The following is a 16966-nucleotide window of genomic DNA, read 5'->3' as shown; positions in this document are numbered from 1 at the left end:
ATCCTGGCTAAACGCACCACCTTAATCCTCAGTACCCAGATTACACTGTTCCCCTTCCTGGAGAGGGAGAGTGTATATGTGTGTGTGTGTGTGTGTGTGTGTGTTTTTTTTTTTCTAAATGACTCGTGAGGTGACGCGTGGGGAGCTTGTGATAGATGGTGCATTTTTGTGTGGACAGGGCTTTTGTGTTGACAAAATGTAGGTCGAAGCATCGGTAAGGTACAAGTAGAACTCTCAAAAGGCAGCATTGTCAGCCAGCGGGACACTGAAATCTGGCATCGGTCGTGGCTTCACTTCCAGCCATCCGAGATTATTGACAAAGATAAATTCTCTTCTCTTCTACTATATCTCCATCCTGTCGAGACGGCATTAGAGATGGAGAGAGCGATACATTACATACTTATATACACACACACACACACACACACACACACACACTGAGGGTGTGGGGAAATTATTTGCCAGTCAAAGAGGACGACATATAGAGGTAATTTGAATGTAGAGCGAGCGGTTGGAACACATTTGCCTTATCTAAGCCTCAGACGGACAGGGACCTGATTGATGATCCCGGCTAAGGCCCGGCCCGAGTATGGCTGGCTGTCACGTTTGTATGTTTTTTGTATTCATTTTATTTATTGCGTTGAACATTGGAACGTTACATTTTGACCAGCTGCGAAGCAGGCTGGTCTACAATCTACAATCTATCATGTTGTTAGTGGCAACTTATGGTATGGTGAAAGATGCTGGTGGCATCGGTTGTGTTAATAATTTCACTTTCCCAGACCACCAAATTAAAAATAATATTGAATTGTCGGAGGAAAAATCTGCTTGCCCTGCCATGCCCCTAAAAAAGGAAAACCTAAAACAAAGAAGAAAAAAAGGCATTAACAAGATTGGGGGGGGGGGGGGCACACAATGGCATGGTGTGGTGCCTCCCTCTGTCCCTCGCTAGCCTGCTCCCACTCCCCTAGTCCCTCCCGTATTGTCGGAACTCATTTACCAGTACAATGCTGTTATTCGCGTGTGTGTGTTCTCCTGAGGGAACTGGATACACACACACTTATGCACACGCACACATGATGCCCGGCACGCGCGCACAGTCGCACACACACCGTCTGTCTCTCAATCGCTCTCTTATTATGCCTGCATATGTTTTGTATCAAACAGGCATCAATATGTACTATTACGCAATGCGTATTATTTTACTGTGTGTGTGTGTGTGTGTGTGTGTGTGTGCGCGAGCTACATGAGAGCTGAGCATTATGTCTCCTTGCCAACCTTACATAACCCACTCTCACAATGTACTCTCTGCTGTCCAGAAACAAAAACGCCACAGTGTGCATGTTTTCTCCCATAAATAGACAAGTTAAGACACCTCTGTTTAACTCAATCCAATGATTAGATTGGTGTGTGTGTGTGTGTGTGTGTGTGTGTGGGGCGCCTACAGTCAAGTCAGTGGCGTAAAGCAGTGGTTCCCAAACCTTTTCATGTCAAGGACCCCCATTTGAAAAGATACCATTTGGTTCCATTTGTACACTCTCAGCGTTACAGACCCATAAGGGTCCATTCGGTTCTGAACTATAATTTAGCTGGGGACCCCCTGGAACTCCCTCAAGGACCCCTGGGGGTCCCCGGACCCCACTTTGGGAACCACTGGTGTAAAGTAACTATTAAGTATACAATTTCTCATGTTCACTACTTTTACTACTACTCAACTACACCCCAAAGGAAAAGAATATACTTATTACTCTACTATTATTTGAAAACGTTTGTAGTTACTCTGTATATTTTGATTATTATTATTACAAAATCACTTTAGCCCCTATTATCTACTTCGTACAATCTACAAGCTAAGTGACATGTTGTGAGCTTGTAGATCGGCTTCAAATTGCCAAAATTGCCAAGACAAACACTTGTTAGTGTAAAAGATTGCAGCTATCTCACGGTTCTGATGAATTTAACTTTAATGATTTTTTTCCCCCTTCCTTACGGATTGTTTTGGGGGTCCTCAAAATAAATGACGCCGCTGCATCCGCCGGAGTCGATGGTGGCAATCAATGAGTTAAATCGTCAACCGGGATTATTTGTGTGGCTACTTATCGTCTACCTCAAATTCTAATGGTGGCAGCACTGGCAGCCCTGCTCCCTCTCTCCCCTCCTTCCTGTCCCTCCTCATCCATTTGTTCTGTCATTTGTATGACTCTCCTCCTGCCCCTCCCGTCGAAGCCCGCTCAGCCTGTCTTTTCTCTCCACCTCGTATGCTAATCTCCATCTTTTCTCTCTCGCTCCTCGAGGTCTCCCGCTCGTGAAAGATTAATTGCTGCCATACGGCGTCTTTCCACGGTGGACGAGCCAAACCCACTTCAGCCCTACGGTCTTTGTTTGTATGTCAAAATAGACGACCTAAAACCGGAAGATCGGCTGTTTTCACCTGCCCCTGTCTGTCTGTCCTTTGCTATTCGCTTTCTCTGTTCTCTCCGTGTAACAAAGTCATTTTCAAGTTTCGTCCCTTCAGAGCACAACTATTCTTTGAACAAAATGAAAAGTCAAAATGGAGGATTTCAATACGGAGTTATTGTAGTCTGTGGCAACTTGCGTTAATGTAGGAAATGCTTTGGTGTGAATAATTCCTTAAAATCTCTCTCTCTCTCTCTCTCTCTCTGTCTCTCTCTCACATATCAGGTGCCTACAGACGTGTCCATGGGTCTTTTGGCTGAGCCCCAGGTGGCCATGTTCTGTGGGAAGCTCAACATGCACATCAACGTGCAGAGCGGCAAGTGGGAGCCCGACCCCTCGGGCACCAAGAGCTGCATCGGCACCAAAGAGGGAATCCTGCAGTACTGCCAGGAGGTGAGGATGAGTGGGAAAGGCATCACTGTGGGTCATTTCAACCCCCATGAACCAGTGAGGATGAGTGGGAAAGGCATCACTGTGGGTTATTTCAACCCCCATGGACCAGTGAGGATGAGTGGGAAAGGCATCACTGTGGGTCATTTCAACCCCCATGAACCAGTGGGTGTCGTCGTCGTCGTCCCCAAAATAGTTGGTAACTCTGAGAGGGCGAAACATGGAACCAAATGGAGCCTGACGAGTTTTGCCCTCTCAGAGTTATCATAACCTTCATTTCAACTCGGTGTACAGTTGAGGGGGCAGGCCTTCATTTTCAATGTTTTGCCGATATACAGAACACAAAATCAACAGGAATATGCATTATTATACAGTACTATTAAATATATGAATCAGAAGACAAGAAAATTAGGGGTGCGATATAGTAACTGCATCGAAAGATCTATTTTAATTTCAAGAATTAAAATTGAAGTATATCGAAATTAAAACCGCAACATTGACTATGTGTCGTTTTGCAATGCAAATAATCGATTGCATCAATACTACATTTCCGTGCGTGGTATTTAGCATTTCTTTGAAGAAAAAAGAAAAAGAGGGGTTTCAAATCATTGAATCGTATCATATCGGATCGCCATAATGAACCAATAACGCCCATGTATCGTATCGTCGACCATGTATCATGTTACGTATCGTATCGCTGTTAAAATGTACCGTTACACCCCTACAGAAAATACTCTATTCAAAGAACTAAAACGGATAACTAAAACAGACCGATGACAAAAGTGAATTGACCCAAGGAAGATTTTTTTTTAGGACTTCTGGAGCTTGTTCCAATCAAATGGGGCGCTGACAGAAAATGCTACCCTGTCTACTGTAGCTCCGTGTGAGCAAATGGAACCTTGAGGGACAGAAAGTCACTCCAACGAGTCTGATGGGGACTTGTATTCTGATCCAACATGGAGCATATTTAAAAAATAAACGGACGCCAGTGCCTATCGCGCCTCTCAGACAGAGAGGATAAGAATCTCTGGGGATCTGTGGCCTAATGCATTATGAAAACGGAGGGTCCTTAACAATGAAAAGGTTTGGGAATCGCTGCACCAAGGTCCCCCCCCAAGCACTCTTTGTTATAGTTCTCTATACTGTAGTTATTATAACCTAATTTACAACATTTAGGCATTTAGTAGACACGGTAATCATTTACTTAGATTGCAGAGAGTAGCGATGGGACGATAATCGCTTACCAAAAACATTCCCAAAAGCAAAAATTAATTCCATAAAGTAGAAAACAAATGTAAATGTGTACATGTAGGTGAATTTGCAAATAGCCGATTTGTAGATATGCTATTTTCACTAGTTTGGGTCCCAGGGAGACATCGAATTTCTCTTTTGGGTCACGGGCTAAAATGTTTTGGAACCACTGCTCTAAATGTCACCATCCTTTAAAAAAACAAACAATATAGATAACTGGAACCAGGACGTGAATTGAATTCCACTGGCTCCCTTGTCCTGTCTCCCCCGTCAAACTGTTTTTCCTGTTGTGTTTCAGTGTAGAAACATAACAGGGGAAGTGGCCTCGTTTGTTCAGATTCGTTTGTTTGTGTGATGAAGATTTGGCCTCGTTTCTGAGCGTAAGTTGCTTGTTTTGGGGTGGCTTCCAAATGTTTTGATTATTGTTTAAACGAGTGGTTCTCAAACATTGTCAGGTCAAGGACCCCCAAATGAATGTACATATATTGCCCACGGACCCCGCATCTGGAATTATAATTTGTGCCAGGGACCCCCCTGTACCAGAGTTTTGTTCGTGTAGATCGCCTATTTTCAAATGGCCAATATACTGTACATAGGCTTAAAGTGGTCATTTGACTAGTCGCTTCTCTTGTGCTTTTTTTCGCCATCGAAAATCTGGCAATGTTGACGAAAGTCCAGAGACGGATTGAGGCGAGGCATGGAATCTATTGGCAGGACGTGCACTGTGCCAAGGGGGGTTATAGTGAACTGTGCGAGGGAAGACGTATTTGATGTAGCGAGTCAACATTATTTTATCAAGGGGAAATGGGCCTGAAGGAATCCCACTGGACAGCGATTTGCTGCAATTAAGGGCCCTTTGCTTCCAAAATAACTAAATGTGAAATAATCCTTTGATCCCCAACTCGCTTAGGGTATTTCTTTTTTTCACAGCACATTTGCACATGCTGAACATTCAATGTTTTCGCTGCATTTACCCATCGATAAGGGGTAATGGACTGCATTTACCCAGCGATAAGGGGTAATGGACTGTATTTACCCAGCGATAAGGGGTAATAGACTGCATTTACCCAGCGATAAGGGGTAATAGACTGCATTTACCCAGCGATAAGGGGTCATAGACTGCATTTACCCAGCGATAAGGGGTAATAGACTGACCTTACCTCTTATCCCTAAACTTCTTTGGCTATTTGAACTATTCATACATGGGGAACTTGCGGCCAGGGGCCACATGGGGCCCTCACCATCACTTGTCACGTTTGACACCAACGGTATCGACCAACTTCCGGGATCACGGAAGCATATCAGGGCCGTATGTTAGATCCATGTGTTGTGATCACAACAGCTGAAAGGGTCCCGCGAGGTCGCCATAACTTCCTGCAAAAACATGGATTATGTTTTGTATGATCACCTCAATTCCAATACAAAGAGTTTTTTGGATCGTGTCTAGCCCGGGAGACCCGATGATGGAAAATAATAGATGACATCGCGGAAGCGAAGTGTTGCCTCGCGACGATGATGCCAAGAGTCATTATTAAACCCTTATCTCGTCCAGTCTCGCCCAAGGCGATCTGTGATCATTAATTTATCTCGCCCTAGGCCGGGGAATGAGTTAACAGCCATTTACAAACTATTAACCGGGGGGGGGGGACCTTCTGCTTCCCTGAGTGTCTCCTATACAGGCCTGAGTGTCTCCTATACAGGCCTGAGCTAAACATAATACAACTTGAAACTGTGTGTGCAGGTTTACCCAGAGCTCCAGATCACCAATGTGGTCGAAGCCAACCAGCCAATCAGCATCCAGAACTGGTGCAAGAAGGGACGCAAGCAATGCCGCAGTCACATGCACATCGTCGTGCCCTACCGCTGTCTGGGTAAGAGACCGTAAGGGGTGTGTGTGTGTGTGTGTGTGTGTGTGTGTGTGTGTGTGTGTGTGTGTGTGTGTGTGTGTGTGTGTGTGTGTGTGTGTGTGTGTGTGTGTGTGTGTGTGTGTGTGTGTGTGTGTGTGTGTGTGTGTGTGTGTGTGTGTGTGTGGCACGTAGCAAGCAGTGGTTCCAAAACTTTCATGTCAAGAACCCCCAAATTGACACTAATTAGCCTGCCGACCCCATTTGAAAAGATATGCCAGGGACCCCCATAAGAGAAGGTTTTTAGGGCTCTAGCAGTGATGATTCTCAACCCATTTAATTTCTAGGACCCCTCAGTTTGACATGCATTAGTCTACGGACTCCAATTTAATGGCATTTCTATCTCCGGAACCCTCGATTTATATTGTAAAATCAATGTTAATTTAACTGAGAGTGTACAAATGGAACGATTCCATTTGTACACTCTCATAGTTAACAGACCCATAAGGGCCCACTTGGTTCCAAACTATCATTTAGCTGAGGACCCCCTGGAACTCCCTCAAGGACCCCTGGGAGTCTCTGGGCACCACTGACATAAAGAAAACTGCATGCTGCTTCTCCACATTTGAAAAGTACATTGTAAAATATGATTCATTGACGGGGGACAGCGCTGGGTGTACGGCATTTATCCTGGAATGAATATGACCTGTGGTAGGTTAAAGGAGTAGTTAGTTAGAGTACTTATTTTGTAACAATTTCACACCACCATGAAGCCTCGATCCGCTTTTTTTCCCACACATTCTCCACGGACATTTACCACTGCACAAGGACTTGACGGACAGTTAAAACATTTACCACTGCACAAGGACTTGACGGACAGTTAAAACATTTACCACTGCACAAGGACTTGACGGACAGTTAAAACATTTACCACTGCACAAGGACTTGACGGACAGTTAAAACATTTACCACTGCACAAGGACTTGACGGACAGTTAAAACATTTACCACTGCACAAGGACTTGACGGACAGTTAAAACATTTACCACTGCACAAGGACTTAGACAGACCGTTCAAACATTTACCACTGCACAAGGACTTAGACAGACCGTTCAAACATTTACCACTGCACAAGGACTTAGACAGACCGTTCAAACATTTACCACTGCACAAGGACTCAGACAGACAGTTAAAACGGATGCTATGACAATGGATATTACGGGTATTGCATACTAGGGTGGGGTATGTATTCCCGATTTTCATTGTTTTCAACTTGTACCGTTCCCAAGGAGGCCGGTACTGACCAACCTTAATCAATATAAAACATTAAGTGTGTGTGTGTGTGTGTGTGTGTGTGTGTGTGTGCGCTGCAGTCGGGGAGTTTGTGAGCGACGCCTTGCTGGTTCCCGACAAGTGTAAGTTCCTGCACCAGGAGCGTATGGACCAATGTGAGAGTCACCTGCACTGGCACACTGTGGCTAAAGAGGTACGTGCGCATTGTCCATTTAACTCGGAGAGTATAAAAACTCACTCTAAATAAGCACACTCACTCAAGTATAGAGGCTCTCGTAAAGCCTTTTCCTGTGGGAACCCCACAACCTCCGTTAAAATGCCAAATCCTCTCTCTCTCTCTCTCTCTCTCCCCCGGTCGATCCAGTCGTGCGGGGACCGCACCATGAACCTCCACGACTACGGGATGCTGCTGCCGTGCGCCATCGACCGCTTCCGCGGCGTGGAGTTTGTGTGCTGCCCCGCGGAGGCGGAGCATGACGCCGACAGCGCAGAGCAGGATGACGACGACTCTGACGTGTGGTGGGGCGGAGCCGAGACCGACTACTCGGACAACAGGTACGTGCACTGCACACACACACACACGCATTATCTCTCTCCTCTACAAGCTGTTGAGAGCTTGTAGATCTGCTATTATTGGTGAAGATACTTGGTGTACTGTAAGTTGAAAAAGAGTCCCCAGATAACAGTGAAGTGACAAATTGTTTTCTTCTTTTTATTACCTAAAACAAAAAAGGAATGCATCAAAAGTAATCAACAAGCTACATACTTAGCTTAGCTATCTTGTAGATCAGCTATTTTCACAATGTAAGAACCGAGTCAAACTTAATGTAATGCCTCCACTCCTACAACAAGTGCTTGTCAGGGTGGGGGGACGGGGGTCCCCAGTTCAAACACAATCTGTGCTGGCACGAGAAAATCTCGTGAATAGCTAGTGTACCCAGCTGTGCCATCCATGAGATTACGATTACCTCAACATAAATAATAATTATCTTTTAGTGGCAGGGTGAGATAATAAATATATATATAGGCATGAACCAAAGGCCGGTACACATCCCAACATGTGCAGGTGTTGGACGGTACATCAAAGATGACCCCTTTGAAACTTCTCAAAGGAACTTTCAATGCCAGTTTTAGTCTGCACCTGTAGGTCGTTCCACGACCAAGGGGGCCAAAGAAGGCCGGACATTTTCTTCCAATTGACTTTTCGTATTTTTGCCATTTCATTAGAGTCTTGGCAGCGCTATGCGTCCATACTGCGTGTCATCCCCCTGCGCTGTGTTCTCTCTCCCTCCTCAGCATGGTGAGAGAGCCAGAGCCAGCCGATCAGCAGGTGGAGGAGGAGGTGGAGGACATCAGGACGGCTGCTCCTCCTGCCGTGGTGCTGCTGGAACAGCAGCAGCAGCAGCAGGTAAGCCTGTCAGAACGAGTGCATAACGCGCTATAATCGCAATCATTCAAGATGATCGCCGTTATGTTGCATTGTTGAGGTCAGCCCGTTGCTCTCCCCAGGTTTGGCAGAGGGAGTTAACAACCCAATTTTCAGATGGGGTTGGGTCGGTGGCCATATAATTTGTGGGGTCCTTTTCAGAAAACTGTCATGATTTAGAAGACATTTGTAGAATCTGGACAGCCAATGATCAAAAATAGTTTGACTAGTTGCAGCCACGGAATAATATAGACCAGCTAGCTCTTCAAGCAAGCTCGTAAAAAAAAATGGACAATTCAAGCATCATCAACCAAGGGAGGACAATAACAATACACGTTCAAAGCATGAGCAGGTCATCTCAAGGTGAGAAGAGGGGACAGCTCTGTTTTTTAAACAATTGAAAACTAATTTCTTTTAATATATTTTTTTATCCCACGATTTTGTAACCCATTTACCATTTACCATGGTATGGGGAGAGCAACGGACTTGAACTCATGCTTCCTTCATGCCTGAGTGTCCAAGTTGCTCCTTTACACCTGACAGGGGGGAGTTTCCCTGGTTGGACGTAGCGCGTGGAAGGAACACATTCTGCCATATTATTGCTTATAGCTACTTTTAAGTGAAACAATTGAGTGGTTTTTCCCCCACTCCGTCTCTCTACAGGAGGAGGTGGCTGAGGAGGAGGTGGAGGAGGCGCTGGACAACGACCGGGACGGAGACGGTGCGGAGGACGAGGAGGACGAAGAGGACGACGACGACGAGGAGGCGGGAGGCGTGGAGGAGGAGGAGGAGGACGTCGTCGACACGCTCGACGACGCCGCCGCCGACGATGACGACGACGACGATGAAGACGAGGAGGACGACGGCAGCGAGCCCACCACCAACGCTGTCGCCATGACTACGACCACCACCACCACCACCACCACCGAGTCTGTGGAGGAGGTGGTCAGAGGTGAGGCCGCCATACCATTTGTATTGTTTTTTTTTTTTTTTGTCGTTTCACGTGCAGGAGTTCTTTTTATTTATTTATTTATTTTTTGGTACTAATTTAAGCTGTTTTATTTATTCATTTTCATTTTAAGTGCTATACCTTACACTTTAAAAAAAAACCCCAGCTGAAAACGGTAATTGGCCATTTTTTATATATATTTTTTTCATATTTATTTAATCGTAAAATTGTAATTTGTTAGAAATGTATTTTGTAATAATATAAATTATTTATTTATTTATTCACGTTTGCCCATAAATGACACGCCCAAAATATGGATGCCGGGGCTGAATTCAACGGCATTCAATTTTAAGTCTAAACAGGTCATGTGGGGGTTTTTTTTGCCTCCAGTCCCGTCATTAAGGACACACTTAACTGTCCCGTGGCAAAGCCGCATGCGGGAGGTAACGGGACAGTATAACGACACTGTGTGTGTGCGCCCCTCCCTCTCCCACGCAGAGGTGTGCCGCGCCAGCGCGGAGACTGGGCCGTGCCGCGCCATGCTGCCGCGCTGGTTCTTTGACCGGCAGGAGGGCCGCTGTGCCCAGTTTATCTACGGCGGCTGCGGCGGCAACCGGAATAACTTTGAGTCGGAGGAGTACTGCCTGTCTGTGTGCAGCAGTGTCAGTAAGTCCATGTTCCCAAAGGCCGCCGCTAACCGCTATAGCCGCTAGTGCCAGTGGCTCTCAATCTTTCAAAGTTCAAGGACCTCCCCCTCCCCCCCTTACCTCTGACAGTATACAAATGGAACCAAGAGTTACAGACTTGTAAAGGTCCATTTGGAGTGTCCCTGGGCTGGACCCCCACTTTGAGAACCACTGCACCACTAGCGGACCGCCAGCTTTCTCCTGGTTTGTCCCTAATCCTTACTTTTCTAGGCAATGTTATTATAGTGACCTTTTCATCATTATTTGTATCACTATAATAACACCTGCTTTTAAGTAACCTGTCAGTTCGCTGTCTTCTACCCTTCCGTCCTATCGCCGTTCGCCTCTAACCCCTGACTTGCTTTGAGTGTGCTCAATCTTTTAACCACTTCAACCCTATTATGCACACCGTTGACCGGAGTCCCTCATGGCTCTGTCCTAGGCCCGCTTCCTTTGTTTCCCCCCCCCCCCCCCCACCAAATCTCTTTTCAGAAAAGAGAGCTTGTGGGACGGTCATTTTGGCCAAATGTTTGACCCATAAATAGGGATGCTGGCGTTGATTCATGTGGTTATGTAATGCAGGCAACCACAGGAGAAATTTGATGTCGCCCTGGGACCCAAACTAATAAAACGGTACAGTTCATGTAAGAAATGACAAAATGGATTTATTTAGTGACTCCTGAGTGACCCATATAGGTCTGTGACCCACTGGGTGGGAAACACTGATGTAATGGATGGTTTTAGGGATCTGTTTCTGGGGGCCAGGCCTCTCCAGGAATAATGCACACAAATGTTTAGAATGCTGTGATTTATGGACTAAAACATCTGCCGCGCTAAGGTCTGCCTTATATCGTGTCCCGGTCATTTCTATTGTTCCATTCTATTGTTTCTATTGACTGGATCATTGAGTCAGAAACTGAACTCAATGGATTTCCAGTGGCAGTTCAATCCAGGCTGCCGACCATGTTGTTTCCATTGAGATTTCATAGTAATATTTGTCGGGTGAAAGAAGCGCTGTCTCCGTTGTGTTCTTCTGTTGTGTCCCCCCCCCCATATTAGTATTATTTTAGTATGTATGTTTCTGTGTCACTACCTCGCGGCAGTTGTTTTCGTTTGTTTGCGACGTTCTGTTCGTGGTTGAATGACTGTGTGTTGTTGTGGCTGGCTGGCTGGCTGCGGTGGGGTGCGGATTGTGGAAATCAGCCCTTCCACGGTGCGGACCCGGCGGTGTATGCATGGATACCCGGCATGCAGCTGCTCGCTATCCCGTTGCCCAGAGGTGTGTGTGTGTGTGTGTGTGTGTGTGTGTGTGTGTGTGTGTGTGTGTGTGTGTGTGTGTGTGTGTGTGTGTGTGTGTGTGTGTGTGTGTGTGTGTGTGTGTGTGTGTGTGTGTGTGTGTGTGTGTGTGTGTGTGTGTGTGTGTGTGTGTGTGTGTGTGTGTGTGTGTGTGTGTGTGTGTGTGTGTGTGTGTGTGTGTGTGTGTGTGTGTGTGTGTGTGTGTGTGTGTGTGTGTGTGTGTGTGTGTGTGTGTGTGTGTGTGTGTGTGTGTGTGTGTGTGTGTGTGTGTGTGTGTGTGTGTGTGTGTGTGTGTGTGTGTGTGTGTGTGTGTGTGTGTGTGTGTGTGTGTGTGTGTGTGTGTGTGTGTGTGTGTGTGTGTGTGTGTGTGTGTGTGTGTGTGTGTGTGTGTGTGTGTGTGTGTGTGTGTGTGTGTGTGTGTGTGTGTGTGTGTGTGTGTGTGTGTGTGTGTGTGTGTGTGTGTGTGTGTGTGTGTGTGTGTGTGTGTGTGTGTGTGTGTGTGTGTGTGTGTGTGTGTGTGTGTGTGTGTGTGTGTGTGTGTGTGTGTGTGTGTGTGTGTGTGTGTGTGTGTGTGTGTGTGTGTGTGTGTGTGTGTGTGTGTGTGTGTGCGTGTGCGTGTGCGTGCGCGCGCGTGCGTGCGTGCGCGCGCGCGTGCATGGACGCCGTGTCCTATTGGCCAGACGAGGCAGCCGGTCAGGCTAGGCCGTCGGTATGACTAGGGCTAGAACAGGTCGAAGTTTTCAGGAGCTTTTCATTAGTCAGGTGGTTTCACCTGACAAAAAAAAAGGGGCAAAAGTAATAAGCAGGAAGTCTAAAGGTTTTGCTCTGGTGGTGATTTTAATGCTGTGCAAGGTTCATTGACCTTGTGCGCGCACCCAGCAGTGCTTCAGTGTTCGTAGCACAATGTTAAGCCTTGCAGTAAACCGCAATAATGTGATCGCCCTCTCCCCGTATTGCCCCCTACTACTTGTGTGTGTGTGTGTGTGTGTGGGGGGGGGGGGGTGTGTACTACCGTCTGTGCGGGTGTGCGGTTTCTGCTCTGCTGAGCATGCCTGCTGCAACATGGGAATGAGAATGCACTGTTTTTCACCCTCTGTGCCCACACACAGCCCCTTTTCTCACACACCTATTTGTATTCCTATACTCGTGAGGACAGTGATTTTATGGATTTTAGCCGGATTAGTCGATCGATGTACAAGTTGACAGCGCAACACAGCGGGACACATTTTGAGCTTGTAGATCTGACATTTGTAAGCTTGTAGAGCTGACATTTCGGATTCACGACGCTGGCATAATATGCAGTAACTAAGTATAAATGAGCCAAAACTATGAACGCAAAGTTCGCAAAACCCTTTATTTAAACCAGGAAACGAGTATTGCTCTTGTCGGCACCAGGGAAACACAATGTCTGTTTCTCACATGCTGCTATACTTGTGGGGACATTTGGTCCTGGCAGTAATGCACGCACGCACACACACACACACACACACACACACACACACACACACGCGCCTTGGATAAAGGCACTATATACTGTAAATGCACCATTTACCTCACTCACTCACTCGTGGTTAGAGCCTGGTCGATCAGCCATCAATGCCGGGGTCAGCGCTGTTGAGGGCCAGTGTTTGACATCCGATCCAAACTCGGCATGGGATGGCCATGTTGTTCTGGCCCTTTTGGCGACGAGCAAATCACTGGATCGAGTCGAGACGAACAAAAACACTGACTTCAACCCGCTTAAACCGTATTGTCACTGCCTGGCAGAAAGATCCTATCTCCATATATTTGGTGTTTTTTTTTTTTTTTTTACTTTTTTGTAAATTGTTTAACACCCTACTTGATCATACTATACAGTCACACAATAGCATCAAAAGCAGAACATCCAAAAGTTCGAAACGCGTTGTTGTGAGCTTGTCGATCTGCTACCTTAGCTTTTTTGTTATTTGAATCCTGAAAAGTAACAGTTTTGGACATGAGGTTTCTACCCGCTGATATACTTTTCTGTATGTCAAATAGTGAAAACAGGCAAAAGATTTTGGCAGAATGTTCACCCATTATGACATGCCCGAACAGTACTCGAGTTACTTGGATTACAGACCTGCGTACAATGCATTGTGAGTTTGTAGATCGGCTATTTTACCCTATGACATGTCCAGAATAAGGACACTATGGGGTTAAATTAGAAAAGCTGGCATGTTTTCGTGAGTCTGTGAAATCAGGCGTTCTCTTTAGACATAACCAGTTTCACATGTCTCTAGTCTAGCACGCTCACATCAACAGAACAGACTAAACACTCACACACACACACACAAAGCAACCACTTTCACTGCTACAGGTGAAGGACATGGGCACAAGCGTATACACACGCACACTCCTCAGTGTTTGTGTTGCGACCAAGGACTTATTTGAATCAATGAAAGGTTATTTTAGCCAATGTGTAATGCTAATACAATATATCTGCATGGTAGAGCATGGTCAATACAATATAACTAGTACATCTGTATGGTAGGTGTATTTCTCGCTGCCTTTAGCCCTTGCCACATCTTTTCAGAGCAAGGTCATATTTTTTGAAGACCAAAAATGTTCCGGCCATAAGGAAAAAACGGCTGTGTAACATGTTCGCACTCTTATTTTAATTCACCCCGAAACAAACATTTTGTAACGACGGTTTGGTTATGAGTCGTGAATAAAGCTTGTTTTGATCAAAAACGCAATTTGGGAAAATAATCAGATGAATGGATTCAAAACATTCCGTTAACATTTAAGTGGACGGACGCAGACCTTTTCACTTCCGGTTCATTTTTTGGGGGATCGCGTTCAAGAGCGCGATCCCCCAAAAGACGACTTTGACAACTATTGGGGTTTTTTATTGATTCCGTTTGAGATCGGTGATCGCCACCATCTGTTTAGCTCTCCATTGTTAGGCAACGCTCGGCCAGTGAAAAGGAAAAGGTACCCCCCCGTCCCCGTCCACTGCCACTGAAATCTTAAAACCCTTTTATCTTGGATTATTTTCCCAGATTGAGTTGTTCATCAAAACGGCGATGTTTCACGGCACGACAGTGACACATCCTCGCAGTTACAATATTAACGTTTCGGGTGACTTATAAAAAGTTCACAGATAACATTAGCCTAGAGGCGGTGTTTGCATCCGTTTCATAGGTTGTGCCTTTTGGGACATGATAAGCAGTGTAATCTGTACTCTTCAGACCAGCGGGCTGAATTCCAGCGGCAGAATGACTGTTGGCGCTAAATGAAGCTCTGAATAAAGTAACAGATGAGGAGGGCCTTTGTCTGTGTCACACAATTATCTATGGGTCATCTGAGGAGGAGTCTCCTTGAATTCTGGCTTTGAGCAAACATCTTTTATAAGTGCCTTTAAGAATAAAAAAAGGACCCTCAGACTATGCAATTGTTCCTGTATCACCATCTGAAAACATTTTATGCCAGGGCAGGGACACCCGTACCAGTTCTGTGTTGTTAAAATGTTGGGTAAAGAATATTTCACATTTTTAACCCTATTTTTTTTATTTTTTTTGTTATCAAATGTTTTTTAGGCCTATTTTTATTTAAATGCAATGCGTTGTGAGCTTGTTGATGCGTATAGGTTTAAAATGCTCATGTGGCCTACTTCTTTTGGGCTAGTTTTCATAGACCTGCTTGCTTATTTCTCTCGATAATTTCTGGCTACTACCTTCGTTTCTCTCTTGCTGGGTTGCATGCTAACGACATTAACTCCTGTTGAGATATTTGTGGTGTTGTTTTTTGTGTGTGTGTGTGTGTGTGTGTGTGTGCGCACATGTGTGGCCACTCGGCATATCCTAAATAAACGGGTGCAAGACGATGGAATTGAAGTGCTGTTCTGACATCAAGCACGATTCAGGGGCCATGTCCACAGAAATTGTTCCAGCGTGTTCTCTCATGCATTTCTATGGTAAAGACGCGCTAGAGTTGCTCCACTTCCCCCCAAAGCACCAAACTTGTTTTATTGTCCATGGCTGTGTATGATAACCTGGTGATTTTTTTTCCACTCCATGATATCGGACATGATACCCCCCCTTTCTGTGGACATGGCCCCTTATACTTCATCGTACAACGTTGTCCCTTACCGAAAATAGCCTAGTCTATAAGCTCACAGTGCGCACTGTGAGACTGCTCCTCAACTCTTAACCTCGTGTGTCTTTTCTCTCTCTCTCTCTCTCTCTCTCTCTCTCTCTCTCTCTCTCCCCCTCCGGTCATCCGCGGCGCCGTTTGCCATGTCATTAACCCTGTCAACCCCCCCCCCCCCCCCCTCCCCTCCCCATACACCTCTCAGTGCCCACAGCCACGCCGAGCATTCCCGACGCGGTGGACCACTACCTGGAGACGCCTGGCGATGAGAACGAGCACGCCCACTTCCAGAAGGCCAAGGAGAGCCTGGAGGCCAAGCACCGCGAACGCATGTCCCAGGTATACCCAGCTCCCCACCACTGATTATGGTCGCTCACATATAAAAGACAGGGTGCTGACTCTCGCTGTCCTAGGTGGAGAGGGGGGGGGGGGGAAGAGCAGCTCGCAATTCATTTCTAATGGGAGTCATGTGGTTTTCACGAGACAAATGCTTGCTCCATGGCTGTCTTCTGCCCACCCCCCATGGAGCAAGCAGGGAGCAAGCTGGTCTCGTTGAAACCAAGCGACACCCATTGAAAATGGGTGTCGGGTGACAGTGTCTTTTATGTGTGACTAAACATTCCAGGGAGGAAGTACTGTAGGTGTGTGAGATGGGGAAGGTCAGGATATGATTAGGAGGCTTTAGTAAGCAAAGAGATTTGAATCAGACGATGGAAGGTTTTGGAAAGGAAGGTGACTCTATAAATAAACGACATGACATGCTAAGTGTTTACAGCAGTTGTTCATACCTTTCCAGGCCGCTGCCCCCCCAAAATAATTATAGTTGAACTGGGGACACCCACCCTGACAAGCACTTGTAATTCTAAGAGTTAGGAGTTTAGTTTGACTCACATATTAGATTAGCTGATCTGCAACTAGTTCACAAACAAAGCAGTTTTAATTTTTTGCCTCTTTCTTATATTATTTGACAATTAGGACATTGTTTTACTGTAGCAGCCCAAGAGTGTTTCCCTAATTTAAAGCAGGAACCTGGGCTATGGGAATCACGCAAGTTAATTAATTCAGGTGTGTGTGTGTGTGTGTGTGTGTGTGTGTGTGTGTGTGTGTGTGTGTGTGTGTGTGTGTGTGTGTGTGTGTGTGTGTGTGTGTGTGTGTGTGTGTGTGTGTGTGTGTGTGTGTGTGTGTGTGTGTGTGTGTGTGTGTGTATGTGTGTATGGGCTTATCTATGTCATCACGCAGTTACCCCCCCCCCCCTCCCAGCA

At 46.0% G+C, this 16966-nt stretch overlaps 2 protein-coding genes across 9 annotated transcripts in view; one reads left to right on the top strand and one right to left on the bottom strand.

The window, feature by feature from the left end:
* Positions 1–16966, bottom strand: part of map3k2 (mitogen-activated protein kinase kinase kinase 2) — a 316607-nt gene that overhangs the window by 171829 nt on the left and 127812 nt on the right. The window lies entirely within an intron of this gene.
* The window catches only part of LOC308311531 (amyloid-beta A4 protein-like), a 60618-nt gene that overhangs the window by 28956 nt on the left and 14696 nt on the right, over positions 1–16966 (top strand). For 5 of the 8 annotated variants that reach the window (XR_013963666.1, XR_013963667.1, XR_013963668.1 and 2 more), the window contains exons 2-9: positions 2683–2850; positions 5840–5969; positions 7315–7427; positions 7599–7789; positions 8531–8642; positions 9324–9612; positions 10108–10275; positions 15910–16043. Coding sequence is in view for 4 of the 8 variants with exons in the window: in XM_080758261.1 (XP_080614387.1) it covers positions 2683–2850; positions 5840–5969; positions 7315–7427; positions 7599–7789; positions 8531–8642; positions 9324–9612; positions 10108–10275; positions 15910–16043 (1305 nt within the window). In the remaining 4 variants the exon portion in view is untranslated. The remainder of the gene's footprint in view (positions 1–2682; positions 2851–5839; positions 5970–7314; positions 7428–7598; positions 7790–8530; positions 8643–9323; positions 9613–10107; positions 10276–15909; positions 16044–16966) is intronic. The other 3 variants (XM_080758263.1, XM_080758262.1, XM_080758264.1) reach the window with 3 other exon arrangements.

This window comes from Protomyctophum bolini (assembly GCF_963924005.1).
Source record: "Protomyctophum bolini genome assembly, chromosome: 24".
In the NCBI taxonomy this organism is placed as follows: Eukaryota; Metazoa; Chordata; class Actinopteri; order Myctophiformes; family Myctophidae; genus Protomyctophum; species Protomyctophum bolini.
The sequence above is the reverse complement of the archived record's forward strand: the minus strand, read 5'-3'. Positions and strand labels throughout refer to the sequence as shown.